Source organism: Oreochromis niloticus, linkage group LG10 (assembly GCF_001858045.2).
Source record: "Oreochromis niloticus isolate F11D_XX linkage group LG10, O_niloticus_UMD_NMBU, whole genome shotgun sequence".
Lineage (NCBI taxonomy): Eukaryota > Metazoa > Chordata > Actinopteri > Cichliformes > Cichlidae > Oreochromis > Oreochromis niloticus.
In genome coordinates this window covers 24,296,381-24,316,532 of record NC_031975.2, presented here as the reverse complement: position 1 = coordinate 24,316,532, position 20,152 = coordinate 24,296,381, and the positions used below count along the sequence as shown (strand labels likewise).

The 20,152-nt window shown below is 41.7% G+C and overlaps 2 protein-coding genes across 2 annotated transcripts; both read left to right on the top strand.

Annotated features, from left to right (window-relative positions):
- The first annotated feature begins 58 nt into the window (after positions 1-58).
- On the top strand, positions 59-9,571 carry pom121 (POM121 transmembrane nucleoporin). The gene is made up of 13 exons (XM_005456169.4): positions 59-668; positions 1,347-1,553; positions 1,783-1,932; positions 2,723-2,803; positions 2,924-3,095; positions 3,186-3,274; positions 3,355-3,434; positions 4,088-4,206; positions 4,295-4,394; positions 4,795-5,067; positions 5,159-6,646; positions 7,196-7,294; positions 7,858-9,571. The coding sequence occupies exons 1-13, from the start codon at positions 94-96 to the stop codon at positions 7,956-7,958; spliced, it is 3,534 nt and encodes a 1,177-aa protein (XP_005456226.1). The 5' UTR covers positions 59-93; the 3' UTR covers positions 7,959-9,571.
- A 2,167-nt stretch (positions 9,572-11,738) lies between these two features.
- tbl2 (transducin beta like 2) lies at positions 11,739-19,394 on the top strand. Its single transcript, XM_003451433.5, has 7 exons — positions 11,739-11,965; positions 14,446-14,567; positions 14,820-15,004; positions 15,305-15,456; positions 16,856-16,982; positions 17,339-17,491; positions 17,912-19,394. Exons 1-7 carry the CDS (start codon positions 11,839-11,841, stop codon positions 18,369-18,371), a joined length of 1,326 nt encoding a protein of 441 aa, XP_003451481.1. The 5' UTR covers positions 11,739-11,838; the 3' UTR covers positions 18,372-19,394.
- The last annotated feature ends 758 nt before the right edge of the window (positions 19,395-20,152 follow it).

The following is a 20,152-nucleotide window of genomic DNA, read 5'->3' as shown; positions in this document are numbered from 1 at the left end:
CGTTTAACAGCCCCACCTCGGTAGATGGCGCTAATGCGCGTGAATACAAATATAAATCCAAGAAGTAATGTCGGAAGAACAGCATGATGGGATATGAGAGTCCTCCGGCGGCGCGTTGCCGCCATGTCTCCTAGAGAAAAACATTTATTGCTTCTCTCTGCTCTAGGCCTAGTTACTCTCGCTTTTTATTATATTCCTACTTTTCTTTATGTGACCTTAATTCTTGCAGTTTGTTGTATTGCCTGTTATTATCATAGCGGAGAACCGCTTCCCGCCAGGTTAGGCCCGAATCCTCGGGGTGGGCTAAACGTTCCGGCCGTAGTGCGGCGCTGGCTGTGGAGCTGGGAGGCGACCGGCGTCTCGGTACCCGCACGGGGGAGAGCGAAGAGCAGCGACAGCAACAGAGCCGAGCTCCGGGAATCAGAAGGACACTTAAGACAAAGACTCGCTGAAAGCGGCGTTTATCGAAAGGAATCCTTATCAAGCGAGTCTTTTCTTTTCAGCCCCCGGGATTTTCTCATGGGGAGTTACATCGGGAAACCGGAGAGCCCAACCGCCGACTCGGGGAGGCGGAGAGCCGTGAGAAATCCCCGAGAGCAGCTCCGGGAAAAGCTAGCCAGACCCAACCATGCCGTCTATACTCCAAACAGAAGGCTTTCATTTGCTGGGTATGTTCAGGCTAAAATCAAATCAATCACATCACGGTTTTACCGGCGTAATACAGCCCGTTCTTTTTGAATGGAGGCGGTTAAGTTGTTGGAATTCAAAAGGCTAAAGGTGCAGCTTGGCGGTTTTTAATGACTAACCTTTGAGCCGTCAGAGCGATCTCTGTAGCTCCACACAGCTATCCAAATGTGCTACACGTTACTGCAACCTTATACGTATATATGTGTACAGGTTAAGTCATGTGCAAAAGTTTCCCATTACAGTAATTTACTACTAATATAGTACCGGCATTTCCAATCTGTGAACAGTTATGATAGAAAACTTGAATTGTCGGCCATATAAATTACTTTGGAGCTGAAAAGCATATTTAGCAGGTTTGCTGTATTGGCAATGTAATAATGTATTTAGAAAGCAAAACAAAGCATTAGACTTTTACCTAATAATGGGATTTATTTCCGCTATCGCCCCAACCATTATAGAGACTGACAAATGGTATCTGACATGAAATATTAGAGACAGGAACAACAGTTCACGTTTTCTGTAATATTAGTGAGTATTATATGTTTGGGTTTTCCCATAAAAATCTATTATGGCCATTTGTGGGATTACAAAAACACAGACGAAAAACAGACTTTAAGACCCTTCATTTTGCCTTGGCCTCTAATTGTTCTGTCCTGCAGGGAGACACTGGGAGCAGCGAGCAGGTTCACCATCACACCCCAGCGCCACTACCCCCTGCAGCAGCCGGGTGTCTCGTCAGTGGGAATCCTTCCTCCCGTCAAATGGGACGGTTTCAGAAAGAAAAACATCCTCAGCCCTCGCAATTCCCCGGCTGCCCTCAGTCCTGTCACAGTGAAGATCGCCAGGCCTGACCACAGCTCCCCCAGGTCTCTGCATGATCTATGCATTACAGTGTTTCAGTTTAGATCATCAGCTTGAATCAGATCTCTTTAAACTCTAACATAACCTGTTTTAAGAGATTAATGTCAAAACCCTTTTGATACAACTTTTGCAATGGCTGTTTACCTTTCTTTTTATCCAACGCTTAGTAAATCCCTGATTTGTGTGTTGTCGGCAGCTCTGACTTTTGTGTTTGATTGCTTTATTTTTTTTCAGCATGGACCATTTGAGTTATGCCGTTCTCCCCAGAGCACCTGCCGATCCGTGCTCCAGAGAGAGTGTCCTCAAGGTGCTGAAGGAAAGCCGCAAGAGAGAAGTGGAGGACGAGGACAGGAGCTTTACAACTGAGCAGAAAAGCAAAAGAAGGTACGAGGCAGCACATGAATGCTGACAAGCTTTATATTTGCCTTTTTATGTAGTTTGGCAACACTTTGTTTTGTCTGATAGCTGTAAGGTTATTATAGTAAACTAAAAGTAGGTATAAAAACATTTAAACTGAAATAAATTTAAAAAATAGACTGGAAAAAAAGAACTTACTGTACTCACACAGCAAACCTAAGACACAAAAAGTATCATGTGTTTTGTTTAAACCTTCTTGGTCTGTAGGTAATACATAGTGTGGTTATTAGCAAGGCTACAGAAAAACTGCCTGTTGATGCTTTCAGTTGTCTCTGTCTCTTAGCTTTACGGACAGCTGCAAACAGAATGGATGAATAGCTTTTTCCTATTAACACCATTTCCCAGTCCATTTGTGGTGCACTTGTAAAGCTCACTCTTCTAATGTAATGTTCCAACAAAGTATACACTCCCACATAAGGCCTTGCATTCTTGTGAATGCATATAACAGCTGCATTATAATGCTGTATTCATTGCTTCCCTTTTTTTTCCCCAATAATTTGAATAGATACAGATCACATGCTAATACAAGATACAAATGTGGACTTAAAGTCTTCTATAAATACATTACCGGAGCTCAAATGCAGTTTTGAGTTACTGAAGGATGGCAAGAAAATTGGAAATATCACTAAAACTTAACACAGCACATTTTACATAGGTTTTCTCTATCTCTATTTTCTCTATTTCTCTATATTTCAAAAATAATAAATGGTTGTTGTTTTTTTTCCATTTTATTTGTTTTAATTTTTTACTTCCTAAGACGTAATGACAGCGGTGGAAGTGCACACTCTGCTTTTGAACCCCTTTTGCCCAATGGTACGCCGTCACAGCTGGTTCCGAAGTAAGTTAAACTTTTCTACTAGTCATGCTGTTAGATCATGTCTTATGAAAACCTGTGGTACAGGGTGAAGTATACTGTGGTGCTACCTGTGCATTAAGAGAAATACTTTCCCTTTCCCAGGCCGGGAAGTCTGAAAAGAGGGATGACCTCAGTGACTGAGGAGTCCATTATGAAGAGGTCTCGGACATCCTCAATCAGCTCTGGCAGTGGAGCTCATGCCCCAAGAGGAACCCCGGGCACCAGGAGAAATGCCATCCAGAGTTCCTACAGCTCTTCATTGGGTCTCAACCAGGTAACACTTCTCTGCTGCATTAGAGGACGCACAGGATTCTAGAGGAAACAGTGGAGCTATGACACTGTAAATCTTGTTTTCCCTTCACAGTGGAAGAAGCCGTCAGCACCCAGCTCCCCTCTGTCCAGCCCTGGATCATCTCGCTGTCAGACTCCAGAGGGCGTTTCAAAAAGACCCAGGTGTGTCTCTGCTAGGTTTCTGATCAGTTGTTGACGTTTTAACCAGTATTGCGGTTTGTAACCTTAAGTTTCATTTCCAGAGAGGACGACACACAGTCTCCCAGCTCAGCATCCTCTGCAAAGTCAGATCACACGTCTATGGACAACACACTCGTCTCTTGTGAGTGTCATACCTTGAGTGGCTGTGTTGTGTAGGGGTTCATCTGTCCTAGAAATGCAGCTCTGTGCAGCAGATTATTTAGATTTATGCAACACTGACTGAAATTTTTACTACTAATTAAAAATCCATAGAGCTAATTTGCTGGGAAGTGATTATAGGTGATGCTAGTTAGACTTTATTTACACAAAGTCATTTCTTATCCCAGAAACTCATTCGCGTGTACCTTAGAGACCCATTTTCCAGCATGGGGTTTATCTTAGTGGCCCTCTACTGTTAAGTTAACTCTTAAGACTGTTGAAGAATATTATCAGAGGTTTCAAATGGGTGTCAAACACATGCGTTTGAGCATTATCATTTCAATTGTGCTTAATTAGATTGCTTCTTTACTTTTAGAGAAATTGATTAGCCAGTTTGACCCCTCATTAATCTGTTTAACAAAATGCTTTCCAGAAACATCCCAAGAAAGTTTTTTTTTTCTTGTGGCAAATGTTCATTCATTCAGTGGTCTGAATGAATGAACAACAAGTTGGAATTTGTGCAGTGTTCAATCTGTGTGCCCCAAAAATTTAACATGAATGCAGTTGACTTAAAAGAAAAAACCTTCAGAGACATTAAATTGCTTTATATTTATTGTGCCTATGATGATGTTCCAGTCAAACTGGCTCCATTGCCCAAGGTCCAACTCAATACCTCGCCAGACTCTGGTGGTAGTGGGAAAAGAAAAAGGAAGATTCAGCTGGTGTCCAGCAACCGGGATGATCACATTTCTCTGGTAAGGATTACTGGAGTCTCATTAGAAACCTCTCTTCTCGTGCTTAGCCATTACAGTGCTTTTAGTTTCTCCTTGTGCTTCCTTGCAGCCCCCACCTCCTGAACTGGGTTATACAGTTACTGTTAAAGATCTAGATGAGGAGAAAAAGGCTGCTATAAGTAAGATACAGAAAGTCCTGGAGACACCTGGTAAGTTGCATTCAGTTCAATCTGTTAACCCTTCATTCACATGTAAAGATTTAAACACCAGAAAAATTATCTATAGAATAGAAAGGAATAAACCTTTATTATCCCACGGATGAGAAATTTTGTTGTTACACAGCTCTTATAGTAAGGGGAATATACAATATAAAAGGAAAACACAAAGTGGTCCTATATTCATAAGCAACTGAAGTCCGTATGTACAGGTAACAATGTACAGAAATATGTATAGAAAAATCGCATGGAGATATATATAAAATGTACATAAAATGTATCTATATTACTATAGAGCCATTGTGAAGGAAATCAATCTACATAAATGTGTTTCAACCAAAATGGAGGAAAAACATGAGCCCTAGCATGTCTGTGACCCTCTTGTTTCTTTTAGCTCCAGAGCCTGAGAAGACTGTCTCCCCCTCAGCCACCACTTCCACCCTGCCAGCCCCCTCTGCTGGCTCTACCGCTACCACTTCCACCACAACCTTGAGCAGCCTTCTGGCAGCTCCCTTGCCCACATCTAGCTCTGCCACCCCAGTCATTAACCTGGATCCCAATCCAGTCAGCAGTGCCGGTACAGTGCCTGCAGCCCCCAACCCACTGCTGGAGGCTTTGAAGAAAGCTAGCGCTCCTTCTCCCACATCTGCTACCAGTGCAAGTTCAGGTACAACTGCTCTTCACTTGATTTAATTTTGACTACCTTTAATTTCTTTGTTCTGTACACTCATGTTTTTTTCCTCCCAATGTGCCCTTAGTGTCTGTATCAACCACACCTGCACAACCCAGTGTTTCAATCCTGAAGGCATCAACAACAGTGGCTTCCCCACAAATCCCTGCAGTCTCCCAGTCCTCCTCTGCGGGTGTGCAGCAGTCCTCAACCTTTGCTCAGGTCCTGCTGGGTCAGGTCTCCCAGGCTGCCAGCAGCACCCCACCTATGGCAAGCCTATTTGGGGTGGCTAGCCAGGTCAGCGCCTCCTCTGCTTCCTCAACATCTAACTCAGCTGCTGTTACTGCAGCCCCAGCCAGCAGCTCTGCATCAGTCAGTAACACCAACCCACTAATGGCTTCAGGCTTTAAGCCCATCTTTGCTGTAACCGCCACCACCACCACCACCACCACCTCAGCTACATCAGCTTCAGAAAGGAAACCACCTGTCCAGAATTTCAAACCCATCTTTGGAGATGCCACTGCAGCTACTGGCTTTGGACAGCCTCCATCCCTTGCAAGTGCAAAGGCAGCCTCTACAATTTCAAGCACAAGCAGTACAGCCTCAGTATTTGGTGGATCAACAAGCAGCAACACAGCTGGCCCATCTCTGTTTTCTGGCTCAACCAACATGGCTGGCAGATCCACAGGCTCCCTTCCCACTTCACAGCCTGCTCCACAGCCAGCTATGAAATCCCTATTTGGAAACTGGAACACAACATCTACAACAAGTACCAACTCGTCAGCTTTGAATCAGGCTCCGAATGCTGTCGGCACAATTCAGTTTGGAACTGCTACCACTACTACAGCAGCAGCCACGGCCCCAGCTCCAGGACCTGCTACTGCTTCAACCACAACCTCCAGCCAGGGTACCTTTGCATTTGGTGCCACACAGCCAGAGGCTCAGACTGCCAGCCAGAAAGTATTTACATTTGGCCAGGCAGCACCCAATCAGAACACAACCACTGCTTCATTTGGAGGCTTTGCCATGGGCAATACAGTTTCCACTGCTGCTCCTGCTACCACACAGTCAACCTGCAACTTTGGAAAGTCATCTTTTGAAGCCCCAGCAGCTCAGACAACTTTTGGTTCCACAGCAGCGGCGCCAAAGCCATTTACTTTTGGAGGCAGCGGAGCATCATCCACACCTGCTTCTAACCCCGCCCCAGCTCCTTTCAACTTTGGGGCAACTCCTACCACCACAGCAGCCACTTTTGGGACCCCGGCTAAACCAGCATTTGGAGCCAGCACTACTGGTTTTGCTTTCGGCGGCACTGCCGCTCCCTCAGCTGCACCCTCAGCTCCACCAAGTTTCGGTGCAGCAACCCAGACTCAGAGCTCCTCCACACCCACCTTCGGATTTGGCAGTGCAGCTCCTCAGCCGGCTCCCTCTGGACCAGCTCAGCCAGCATCCGGTGGATTTAACTTTGGCTCTGGAATGCCGTGCCCTCAGTTTGGAACACCAGTTTCCAATAATCCTGCACCACAGATGGGAAGCTTCAACTTTGGGGCTGCTGCTACAGACAAACCAGCTTTTGGTAAGGAATTAAGACTGTTGTTGTTTTGCTTGTTTATGTCTTAAGCCCACCTGTAGATCGGTTCAAGCAATGAATGTAATGTTGGCTAACTATTTCTTTTGGCTGTTCCCTTGCTTGAAAGGGTTTTTATCACACCAGATATTTGATTTGGCACAGATTTTACTCCGGGTGACCTTTTTGTGTCTCTTCCTGGTCTCAAGCCAGGGATCTTTCTCGTGTTAGGCAAAGATGTTAACCACTACACTAATTTTGTCTGTTGCGAATATCTTAAAATAATTTTAGTTTTGATTACCAGTAAATGATAGAAAATTAATTGAAATGATTGCTATATGAAACATAACCAGTAGTTGAATTAACGGGTCTCAGTGGTGGGGAGGGTGGGCTGCATTTTTGTTTGTTTACATCACCGTATGGTTGCACTTGTGTGTGAGCGCTGGTTTCCTACTGTGCTGCACACTGACAGAAAGATCTCTGTGGTTAGGTTACTATGTTGGTCTATCAGAATTTTAGGTGTTGGGTGTTTGAAGTTGCATGCCGTTTTCCCTGCAGGAACGTCAACACCATCTTTTGGCCAGAGTGCTGCTGCAGGTCCAATTCCCTTTGGAAGTCCTGGAACTCCACTCCAAGGCTTCAATGCTGTTCAGTTTGGTAAGGCATCAATTTTCTATTTTTTTTATCTTTTAAGAGGTGATGCCCTGCTGAAGCGTGAGTAGGGATGTGTGACTAGACGTTTAAAAGGTTGTTGCTCTCAAGTAGCTGTAACCCAGTGATGTTAGTGTGTTAGTGTGTGTTAGTCTTCTGGTTTTATTTAGTGAGAGTGCAGCACCATCACAAAGTTTTATTGATACATTTGTTAAATTACTCTATACCTCTTCTGTTGGTAATAGGATGCTACACTGTAGCATTGTGCATTGCAATGTAGTGGGATTTAGCCTGTTTATCTACTGCTGTGAGGCCAAAGTGGAAACACATGGGTTCTGTTATTAAAGGTGGGCTTGAGGCAGGCTGATGGGAATTTTTATTGCAGCCAAATACTGAAAAGCATGTTGCCTCACTATAAGAATTCCTTGTCAGACCTGATATTGATCCTAATTTAGATGAAATTAAGAGGCGGTTTTGAAGTTGGAAAATTTGATGCCACTGTTAAAAACTGGATACTTTGTAGCAGAAATGGTTACATATCCATATGTTTTATTTTTTATTTTGTTTAGGATCTCCAGCAACTCCTTCCTTCTCAATCGGAGCTGGATCGAAACCATCCGGAGCACGGCAGAGGCTGCAGGCGAGGCGACAACACAACAGGAAGAAGTAGCCTGCCACGTTGTTCCAACAACGCATTCGGAGGACTCCAGCTGTTGCTGCTATGGCTAACCTGGCTAACATTGCTCTGTTCTAAGCCCAACATCCCACCCCATCAGGCTACCACCATACCCTATGCTTCCTCCCTCTCCTCCTCCAGTGGGTTGTGCTGGCCCGAAGTTTGCAGATGAGTTAGAAAGAGCACATTAGCCTGCTGAGTCCATGACCCAGTGAGGGAATGCAGCAGTAAAGAGAGAGAAACCACAATGATGTACTATACTTGAAGAAGGAGAAAAGACGATTTGATAGATGCTGAACATAAGCATATCCAAAGTTCTTTTTCCTTTTACCGTACACGGACACTCCCATTGGTTCGTCTTAAGGAGAAAGTTGAGTCGAGCTAAAGGTGGAGCTGCGGCTCAGACACTTATTTTTTTACGTGAAACGCTCGCTGGTTTGTATGTTACCTGAATATTTGAGTACATTCTCTGACTGAGTCTGAATGGGATGAAATGCACAGTCAATTCAGATAAGGTACACAACACTGCAGTGTAAATGTAAAGTTTGCATTTAAATTATTTTTTTAATTGGCTCTCTGACCCTGTAAATGAATAATGTGTTTCTGCACTTAAAAGGGCGACTTAGTAAATGTCTTAACGTAGTTTGTGCAGACCCTTGTGTTCTTGTTTCGTACTCTTTGTCATTGCAAGCATTCCCAGAGTCCTCCTGTGGATGGCCTTTTTTGATAGTGATTGCCAACTGATTGAATTAGCAGGTCAGTATGTGAGTAGGATGAGTACTCTCGACTAGCGCTGACAAACCAAAGCCAACTCTTCAGCTTGTTCCCTGTGAAAAGAATCTTGAGATGAGAGTGTGCTTGTGTGTGTGTTTGTTGTGCCAGACTACCTCTCTTTGCGCCCAGGCACTGAATCCTTGTTAATTCACTGAAACGTAACAAATCTGCTAGAATCAGTTACATTTTACCTTCAGCCTACCTGCTGTTAATGCACATGGAACCGTGATAAATGGTGAGGTTTTTAAATATCTGCACAGCAACACATTGTCCCCACTTCAGAAATGTCACTGCTACCTTATGTCAGATTTACAAAAAAATTACAGTCTGTTCTATTGGATCTCTCACAGCGATACAGGGATTTTTTTTGTTTTTATTATTATTTTTGTTTTTGAGCGTGCAGCAAACATGGACAGTAAAGCAGTTGATGTCAGCTGTTTTATTCAAATGATCTCTGTTCTCAGTAATCACCTCTTATTGTGAAAAGTGAGCCGTTACCAGTTGTTTTTTTGGGGGGGGGGTTCTTTCTTTGTTTCTTCTTTTTTTATTTTTTTTATTTGGATGGTCAAATTTGAATAAATAAAAATGTGAGTTTTGGATGTGGATGTTCCACATTAAACCTTTAAAGATTGCCAAATTTTCTTCCCAAGACGTGGAGGCTATACTTCGTACTGTATATTAGCAGTATGCTCTGTTTTTGTAGTGGATAAACAAGTATTGCTTGGTAATGTTGCAGGAAGTTAAAGAGGACCTGTTATGATTGTTCTTATTTTCTGTCATGTATATACTGTTACAATAGTGGATCCTCATATTAAACTTGGCCAGAGTTTCGAGTAATTTGTTCACTCTATGAACAAGTAAATCCTGTCAGGCGTCAAACTTCTCCAAACGCACAGTTTCTGATAGTTGGGGGGTTTTTTTCTACTTCTGGTTGTATGATGTTCATGAGAGGAGTAATCCTTAACACCTCTCTTTGTGAGGGGCATCCAATCAGGAGAAAGTTGGCTTAAAGGGGGGTTTGCTCCACATGGTGGATGAACAGCAGAGCAAGAGGAGAGAGTGATTCTCTATGGAGTCTGGATGTTTTCTCCAAGCTTCTGTGGGTTTCTCTTAGGCTACGTTCACACTGCAGGCGAAAGCGCATCAAATCCGATTTTTTCGCCCCTATGCGACCCGTATCCGATCTTGGTATGACAGTGTGAACGGCACAAATCCGATATTTTCAAATCCGATCTGGGTCACTTTCGTATGTGGTACTGAATCCGATACATATCCGATGTTTTAGAAAGCGACTGCTGTGTGAACGGTCAAGTCGCATTAAATCCGTCTTTTACGTCACTGACACAAGACAGACGCCAATTATCAGCGCCGGAGAAGCGCCCGATAAGACATCGCGAACGATTTCCTACCATCCGGTGAAACTGTTGGGAAGACAATGTTGGAGAAATGTGAACATTTTATTTTTACTGTATTTTCTGCAGATTCTGACAGAAATCTGCAACTATCCTTTGAAGCACCGCTCCTCTAAAACAGCAAAAAGGATCATTATTAGGTTATTTGCATTATTATGTAAGTAACAAAATAACTTAAAGCAAAAATCTGGAAACATAAAGTCCGAAGTCTTTATATTAAGGGCCATTAGTCAAACAATATTGTTTGCTCTGGGTCTAAACAGAGCGCGTTGTGTGTGACATCTTCTTTTGCGCATGCGGGCCGCTTTGAGCGTTCACACTAGAGCGCGTTTGATGTCTCATTTTATGTGTAGTGTGAACAAGCAGACAGAAAAATCGGATTTGATCAAAAAATCGGAATTGAGCATTAAGACCTGCAGTGTGAACGTAGCCTTAGGGAATTCTGGTTTCTCCCCTGCCAAAAACATGAAACACATTGGAAAAATGCTTTGTTAATGACACGCTGCTTACAGAACAAGAATGTCAAGAATTGATATCCAACACACTCCGAGAGATCTAAGTAGTGTTTTACTGGGAACTGTGTCTATGAGTTAGTCCCAATAAATTTAAGTGATTTAATTTCAAGAAAGCTGGAGTTGAAATCAGATTGAATATAATGTCAGACTATATACAAGTCCAAACTTTGTATTTTATTTCTTCTCAGAAAATAATCACAGTGCATTTTAAAGCATATTTGGAAGTATTACCACTTGCCACGGAACAGTAAACGGCTACTTCCCTGAAGAATACATGCTTTTACTTTAAATATTTCAGGTATACTTGATGCAAATATCTAAATCACATTTATTTGGGCTTGTAGACATGGTCAAAATGAAGTTCAACTGAGCATGGGGGTGGGTAATTTAAGAAACTTTGAAAGGTGAAAATGCCTGACAACTTTGAACTGATCCGAAAACTCATTTAATTACTTGTTACAAACACAGGAATGCAGAGGAGCATCTCTGAATGCACAGCATGTTAAACCTTGAAGTAGGTGGGCTAAAGCAGCAGACACCCAACAATCAGTGCCACTCCTGCCAGCTCAGAAAAGGACACAGAGGATACTCTTCACACGGGATAGCAGAAAATGGACAGTAAAAAACTGGAAAAAAATTTGCCTGGTCTGGTGAGTCCTGATTTTTGCAGCAAAATTCAGATGGTAGGATATAAATTTTGGTGTAAATATCGTGGAAGCATGGCTCCAACTTTTCTCCTGAAAAGTTTTCAAACATTCCACACACGCCAGTCCGCTAGGTGGCATTAAAGACGGTTGGAGACCCGGATTGTGCTGCATTCATGACTACACCCAGAACAGGAAATGTGAAAATTGTGGCAGTTACGCTAGATAACGCCGTTATAACTAAGAAAAAAACGAAAACGAATAATCTAAGAGATTAAGTTGTCTTTTAACGTCATGCTAAAATCATGCAAGCCAAACTGACGGAATGTTTATACATTTAAAATAAACTATATATGTTTCACGGAAATGTTTGGAGGCGGGGGGTTCTCGTATTTACTACTTGCAGTCGTAAACGTGAACGCAGCCTTAGATGAAGCGTACTATTAGGACGCATGCGCGGTGCCCCAGTCGTGAGGGGTTAGTTTAGGAGACGTTAGCGTTGCAAAATACGTGGCAGAAGGGTGTCGACATGGAGATAGCTGCTCTGGCCGCGTTAACTTTGTTACTGGGTGCATTGGTTATTCTGGTTGCGTTAGCGGTGGGCAGACGGAAAGAAGAAATAAGAGAAGAAACGGAGCAGGCAGCGGAGTTTGCCGGTAAGAGCCACTCAGGCTAACGTAACTCTAGCTAGCTGGAGAAGGGGGAGACTGTGGAGAAGGCGGCAAGTCAGTCATACTGCATTCATTCATTCACTTACTCAGTAATTGATTCATTCAACAAAAGAGCTCCGTGCCAACGATATTAACACGAACTCAGAGCTAGAAGTAGAAGCTACGGTAACTTTTGAGTGGCTGTGACTGTCACATTAACAGACCAATGGGTGCACTGCTTTCTGTCGAGTCACTGCCTGTTTTTTAACGCTTCATTGATGACAAAGGTTCAAATCGGTATCTGTAGCACGTGACATTAGTTAATGGCAACACTAAGACTCTTATACATGTGAAGTAGAATAACTCACTGTATAAAGATAGTACTTAAAGGTTATAAAACAGAGGAAGGTTAGCACATTCATCTGATGTTGAGTCTGTTTAACTATGTTTAAACAAGAAGTTACATGAAATAAAATTTTGGACTAATAAAGACGTAGTTAGACTATTATTTTTTCTCCAGGTAATAGGATTCAAAGTTTATAATTGACTAATAATACATCTTGATGCATTCTCAATCATCCAGGAAAGTAAATCTCCAAAAGTTGAATCTGTTCATCTGGACGTAGCGTTTTGTGGGAGAAACGTTTCGTCACTCATCCAAGTGACTTCTTCAGTCTCAGCTGACTGCAGGTTTCCCCAAACCTTATAAACAGTACAGTACATTATGCAAATGTACTGTTTATAAGGTTTGGGGAAACCTGAACAGATTCAACTTTTGGAGACTAATAATACAGTAATAATCCTGGGCATAATTTTATAGCCTTGGAGTTAATCACTTTAATAGTAACTTATTATAGTTTTGTGTTGTCTAAATAGGTTTTGTTTGTGTTTCATTTTGAATTTTGGTTTTCTTTTGAGGTTAGTTTGAGTTATTTTGGATGTTTTAGTTTAGATTTTTATCCATCACATCCATCCATTTTCTTCCACTTATCCCAGACAGGTTGCCACTCTTTTGCTGGGTTAACTTAGAGACCAACAACTGTCCATACTCACATTTACACCTATGGCCAATTAAGAGTCACCAGTTAACCTAATGTGTATGTCTTTATACTAAAGGAGGACGTTAAGTAGTTCGTTTTTTTTTTTTTAATTTATTTTGGTTACTTTTTCATTTTATTAGTTTCCAGTCGTATAGCTTATTTTTACGATTTTCTTGGCTTTTAATTTAATTTTAGTTCACTATAATAACCATGCTGAGAGTGTTTTTCCACATTCTGTTAACATTATTGCATGCAGTGAATAGAAAACCTCCCAGAGCTAATTCCCTGATTTCCAGAGTGTTTTGGGGGGATTGTCATGATGCCAAGGATTGGAAAATTACACATAAATTATCTTTTAGCTGTTTGTTAATGCTTCATAACACCCATATCATGTTCAGAAATAGCATAACCAACAGTTTATTCTAAAATGAAATGTGTGGAAATAAAACTTTTTTTTATGTTCCTAGCCTTTTCCCTATGACTGGGCTTTGACATACATGCTAATGTACAGGCTTGTTGAAGAAGATCCATAAACAAGAGCTATCCATCAATGATCTTTCCCCAGAGATAACTGATTCATAGCAGCTCACAAGAGTACATTGTTATTGTTAGACTACACATAAAAGTTAGATACTCTTATATTGTTAGTAAAATTACACAAGACCAACCACACAACTTAATTAAATAATGATAATAGAAAAACTTAATAAAAAATAAAGAAATAAAATGGAAACCTAAAAAGCAAAATGAACATATATATATATTTTGTTTATATTTATGTTAGAAATTGTGCAAAATTACAAATTCTCTATGATATGTTATATGCTATATTGATTGACTGATTGATTGATCATACTTTATTCATCCCAAGGGAAATTGGGTTAAGGCTGCCAGCCATGCCAGCGCCGTCCTACCCTTCCGACCATACATACATTACACAAACATCACATGGGGAAGACAGGTCAGAGGGGTATAACATGGAAAAGCACAACACGAGGAAAGATAAGGAGAAAAAAATAACTCCCCCCAGACTGAGCTCCAACAGGGAGATCAGTTTGAGAACAGAAAAAAAACACCTCTGCACATAGCACATGAAAAAAAACTCTAATACACCAAAGAAACACATGACAAGCAACAGGGATGGGTAAAGGGTGAGAGACAGCCAATGTAGACAGTACATCCGGGCCTGCAGCCTATGCGCTGGTCTCCATGATCCACCGTCAGCATCGGAAGGGAATAAGCATTGAACAATTTGGGGTTCACTATCTTCCCCAAAGATACTTTGGCATGCAGACTGGAGCAGCCAGTGATCAAAGCAGCAAAGTTCCAATTAGTAGAACTGCTTATTCTGCTGATATACAGCCATCTGAGTAATAGTTTGTATATATCCTTTTAAAATAGTCTTAGTGGGCATCAATGGTCATGTTTTTCCTGTGTTTCTTCCAGCTGAAGCCAGTGCTGTGAAGGGTTCCCAATCCAAGAAGCAGAAGCAGGAGAAGCAGCGTGGTCGCAAGGATAAACCTACACAACACACTTTCAGCCATCTGCTGCTGGCAGCCTCTCTGAAGGTAAACTGAAACAATCATCAAACACACACATTGTAAAAGCCTCAGAGGACAAGGAAGAGTTTTCATAAGAGACTGGAGTTTGGTTTGTTTTAAGTCACTGTAGGTTATGCGAGTTAAAAGCCTTGCTTTTGTTTTGGTCTGGATGCAGATCAGCTCAGTGAGCTGTTCTGAAATAATTTAACGAGGTTTCACTTGCATCCTCTCCATAGCCATTTTTCAGCATGTGTGTATTTGTTTCCATGTGCCTTTTAGGGCCATAGTGGAAATGTGACGTGCCTCGATTTTAGCAGTAACGGGAAGTACCTGGCGTCCTGCGCTGATGACCGCACTGTTCGGATCTGGAGCACCAAGGACTTCCTGGACCGCGAGCACAAGTGTCTGAGAGCCAATGTGGAGCTGGATCACGCTACGCTGGTCCGGTTTAGCCCTGACTCCAGGTCTTTAACTACACTTACTGACATAAAGCACTTCTTCTCTTTCCTAAGCTTGTTAATTGTACACAAGAGCTAGTGTAAGTTTAACATAAACCAATAAACCAGGTCAAAGAGGTTTAGAAAAGACTAGTGAAGTAACTTGTTTGATGATCTGAATCATGTAAGCATGTAAAAAATGCAAAAAAAGTTATCAGTAAGTGGACCAATACCTTTTCAAAGCACTGTACACAACCAGAGTTATGGTGAGGTAATCTTCAGAAACAAGTGCCACCTCCTTCACTGACTGTCTCCTTTTCTCTACAGGGCGTTTATCACCTGGTTGGCCAACGGAGACTGCATACGAATCTTCAAAATGACAAAGAAGGATGATGGCTCCATGAGCTTCAAAGCTGCTCCTGAGGATTTCCCACAGAAGCACAAGGCCACCATCCTCAACATTGGCATCGCAGAGACAGGTACAGAACCCCGAAATAACTGTTTAAAAGTTTTTGGTTATAGTATTGTGTATCAGGTAGTAACGCAGTTAACACAGCTGCGTTTGTTTTTATCAGCGGGTAAAACCCCTGAAAGTGTGTGAAAGCATTTGTGATTTAGTATTTAACAATTAGTATATTCCTTTCAATGTTTCTTTTATTCATTTGGTCCATCTCTCTGATGATTTGTGCAATCTTTGTGTTATGCTGGGCGTACACTGTGCGACTTTTGGCCCATTTTGAGCCGATTTTTCAGTCGTGCGACCGTTATGGTGATCGGCCCGAGTTTCGCCTTCATCGTGTGTCGTGCATCATGTAGTGTATATGGGGTAACGAGAAGCGATTAACACCTCACGACTAGCTCCCGATCATCAATCGTTTGGTCGTAAGAAAATCAAACCTGTTTGAAATCCTGTCGGCCGTCGTGAGGGTGTCACTGCAGCCTCTTACAGTGCGCACGCGCAAACGCAGAAATGAAAGTGAAAAACGGAACAGCACAGCAGTGCAACATGTGATCTGGACACAAGCGATGAAAGCACAACTTGTAGAACTTTGGCAAGCTCATCTGAGCCTTTTCGATGTGGCCTCACAAAATTATCACGACCGCAACAACCGTGAAAATAGTTGGATGGACATTGCTGCTCAATCTCAGCTGCCTGATCAATGTTTTTCATTAGCAATTTAGCAAAGTTAATGGTGGTGGTGTGCATGTCAGTGTGAGTGAAAGACAGAGAGGGAGAGCAAGCAACAGATTTTGTGTTATAAGCCTCATGTTATGGACGCACAGTGTGAGCACTCAGGTCACATCAGAGCATCAGGCCGTATAATGTGATACCCTGCATCGTGACCTACGAACTTCTAACCCCTGCGAATCAATCGTACAGTTTGAGCAGGAGCTGAATAATGCGACTGAAAAAAATCGCACAGTGTATGCCCAGCTTTAGTCAGCCTCTTGGCAGCCTAACGGTTTTAAGAAAAAAATCAACCCACCAACAAGCAATAAAAGTTGACTCTAGTCAAAGGAGTTTGCAAAGAAAAGCGTCTGGACTTCTTTAAGTTGCTTGAAGACGTTTCACCTCTCATCCGAGAAGCTTCTTCAGTTCTCTGAAGAACTGAAGAAGCTTCTCTGAAGAACTGAAGAAGCTTCTCGGATGAGAGGTGAAACGTCTTCAAGCAACTTAAAGAAGTCCAGACGCTTTTCTTTGCAAACTCCTTTGACTACGATGACCTGGATGACTGAGAACCTTCACAGACAAAGTTGACTCTAGTTTCACATGAGAAGAAAGCTGGCAAAAAAGGCTATATCTGTAAAACCTTATTTATTTATTTTTCAGTATTTGTCACCAGTTTATGGGGCTGATATTGTGTTTCTCATCCACAGGCAAGTTTATCATGAGTGCCTCCACCGACACTTGTATCAACATCTGGGACCTGAAAGGAGAGCTGCTCGCCTCTATCAACACGAACCAGATAACCAATTCTTATGCTGCCATCTCCCCGTGTGGCAGGTCAGTCCCACTCCTCATTTATTGCACAGCTTACACTTGAAAGCTTAGAAATGATATACATCTACTCTGTAAGTTTATTGTTTTACTGTTTCATGACATTAAAACAGAAAAAGTGTCTATAGGCAAAGTTTTACAGTAAGAGCTGTAGGTTCTTCTGCTTTAAATTGTTATTGAGAAAAATAAAGGTTTGAAAAGTCATGTATTGAATCAACCTTTTTCCCACATGTAAGATGATTTCTTCATATTGTTTTTACTTTTAAATTCCATTCAGTAAAATAAAAATCTAAATAAAAATAAGTGTTTGAATTGCGTGTCACTCTTTGGGAGCTCTGATCGTGCTTCGTCTATTTGCTCAGGTTTGTCGCGTCCTGCGGCTTCACTCCTGATGTGAAGGTGTGGGAGGTTTGCTTTGGCAAAGGAGGAGACTTCAGAGAGGTGGTGCGAGCCTTTGACCTGAAGGGCCACTCTGCTGGAGTCCATGCATTTGCCTTTTCCAACGACTCTCGCAGGTAATACGCTGCAATATCTGAGATGGAAAATGAATGGTTGTTTATAAGCTGAGGCAGCATAAAAAAGCCTATAAACGTTAAGCTGAGGGTAAAGAAGCCTGCTGCTGCTAACACTGCTAATGTTGGCACACTGAGAAAACTAATCAGGACAATAGTCTGACAGGGAGGCACACATTTCAGTGCTATTTTAAAATGCATTCTAAGTATCTAAAATCATTGCTCTTAAATTCACACACAGTAATTGTATGTAGTCTAACTCCATTAATAGTGCTTGGTTTTGAGTGTTTTCCTCTCTTGGTTAATCAGCCAGGAGAGCATCTCTGTTAATTAATTAGCTTTAGAGGTGGTGGGTGCATGAGGGTCCTGTGTTAAGCTGTGTTAAGCTGTGTTAAGCAGTAATGCTTTCCTTTCATTTTTCAGGATGGTGAGCGTCTCCAAAGACGGCACGTGGAAGCTGTGGAACACGGACGTGGAGTACAAAAAGCAGCAGGATCCCTACCTCCTGAAAACCATTCCCTGCAGCTCGTCTGAAGGCAGCCGGGTGGCCTTGTCTCCAGACGGCCGGGTGGTGGCTGTCAGCGATGGCTGCAACGTGGCCATGTACGATGCTGCCAGCGGAAAGCTGGAGGAGGAGCTGCACGGCGTCCACAGCGTGGAGATCACGGACCTTAGATTTGACATTAACGGACGCTTCTTGGTGTGCAGTGGCGACAAGGCTATCCGAGTGTTTCACAACGCTCCGGGCTATCGGGCTGCCATCAAAGACATGCAGGACATGCTAAAGAAGGCTCAGAACGAGGCCATGAAGCAGAGACTGCAGCAGCAGATCAAAGAGGCTCAGAGTGCCCTGGACGCTGTGCTCGCTGCCCCCTCCAACTAAACAGAAATAACAGGAAATCACACTCTGAATGTGACAGTGTCAGACTCTGCTAATCATTTGTTTGCATAGTCACCTCTGCCTCTTAATGATCTGGACTGTGAAGATGAGATTTGCATGCAATTTAATAAAAGGTATCTTTTTATGGAAGTGCTTCGTTTGATTTGAGACATTTGGACTTCTGAGTGTGATGTGCTGTGATTGTGTTTGATTTGTCATAGTTTGTGAAATTGGTCTCATAGTTCTTCAGAGTCACTATGTGGAAAAAGGAACAGATTAACAGTCCCTTTAACATCTAATGGCCACTGTCGGTTTGGGTGCTTCATTTCCGAGTCCAGGTGTTGTCTGTGCTGACTCACTGTGAAACTTTGAACACAAACTAATGTTAATGTTATTAGTCACACCTTTGCTTTTCCTACTGTGGTAGGTCAAAATTTCTGCTGTGAAAAAACAAGTTAAAAGTAATATTTTCCCAGAGGGTGGCATTGAAGTAAAATTCCTTTTCTGCTTATTACATCCAAAGTAAATCTTTGGAAATCTCCTGTTTGAAATCCTTAAAGCTTTATCTAATGGTATTGCTATTGAGAGCTAAAAATTAGGCCTCAGTTGACACCTGTGCACTCTCACATGGGTGTACAATTCGGTGCAAATACCATAAGAGGATTTGACTTCAGAGCAGAACGTAAATTGTGAGGTGCCTTTCAAGTACAACCAACTAAAAGAAGTGTGAGTGAGATGTCTGGCATCTAGAAAACACAGGTGAAACCACGTCTTTGGATCTGTGAGAGTGATGAAAAAAAAAACTTCAAAGTCAGTCAAACTGGGGAAGAAAAACTAGCTTATTCCTCAGTCCATCCTAGCAGCCCACTGAAGGTGTATTTGATCCTCACAAACAGATATTTTATTCCAGAGTTGTAGCGGGGAAGTCTGGAGTGTCCTGTAATCCCCAGAAAGTCAAAGCATATCAAAATAATCCTCAGGATTTGCAGAATTTGTAACTTGTTTTGAATAAAGGCATATATTTGATTACAGTGTGCTCGTGTTTGAGGATTTGGGTATAAAATACGACCTTAGGTATCTTAATTAAATTGTGCAGTCTGGATTAATTTTTGTAGCTTTAATAGAAGACTTGATTTTTCTTATTGTCCCATGACAGACATCCTGAATCTCTGTGCCCTTTTTGGTATTTTTTTAAGAGTGTCAGAATGAATATTTTGTAAAACATCACCAAAAAATAAATAAATAATATTCCCTTAAACAACATTAATCAGTTATTTCCCAGTCTTTCAGACCAAGACATGGACTTGTTACATTAATCAGAAAAACTGGGTGATCCAGTGTAATGTGTGGCTTGAGTAGTTTATATAAAGAATTCTAAGTCATTTATAGGGTGGAGAACAGATTCAGAATACTTTATTGATCCCAGAGGGAAATTGTTTTGTTACTGACACTGAAAATATAAATATGAAAGACTGAAAATATAAAGTGCAAATTTTAAAAAGAGTAAAACAAAGACACACAAAGTGCAATGTTAAATTAAAATAAAAATGTTCAAATTCTAGTGAAAATGTAATGGATGGACAAATAAAGGCAAATCAAATGAAAAAAGTGTCACCATTTATTTTAACCATTTGGATGAAAGAAAACTTAAAACAAGGCTCATGGTAACAAAAACATGTTGTATGATATTAATTAAATGTAATTCAATAAATAAATGCATTGATATATTTTTATTATTTAGCATTATTATTATTTGAATATGTGGATATATATGCTCATTTTAA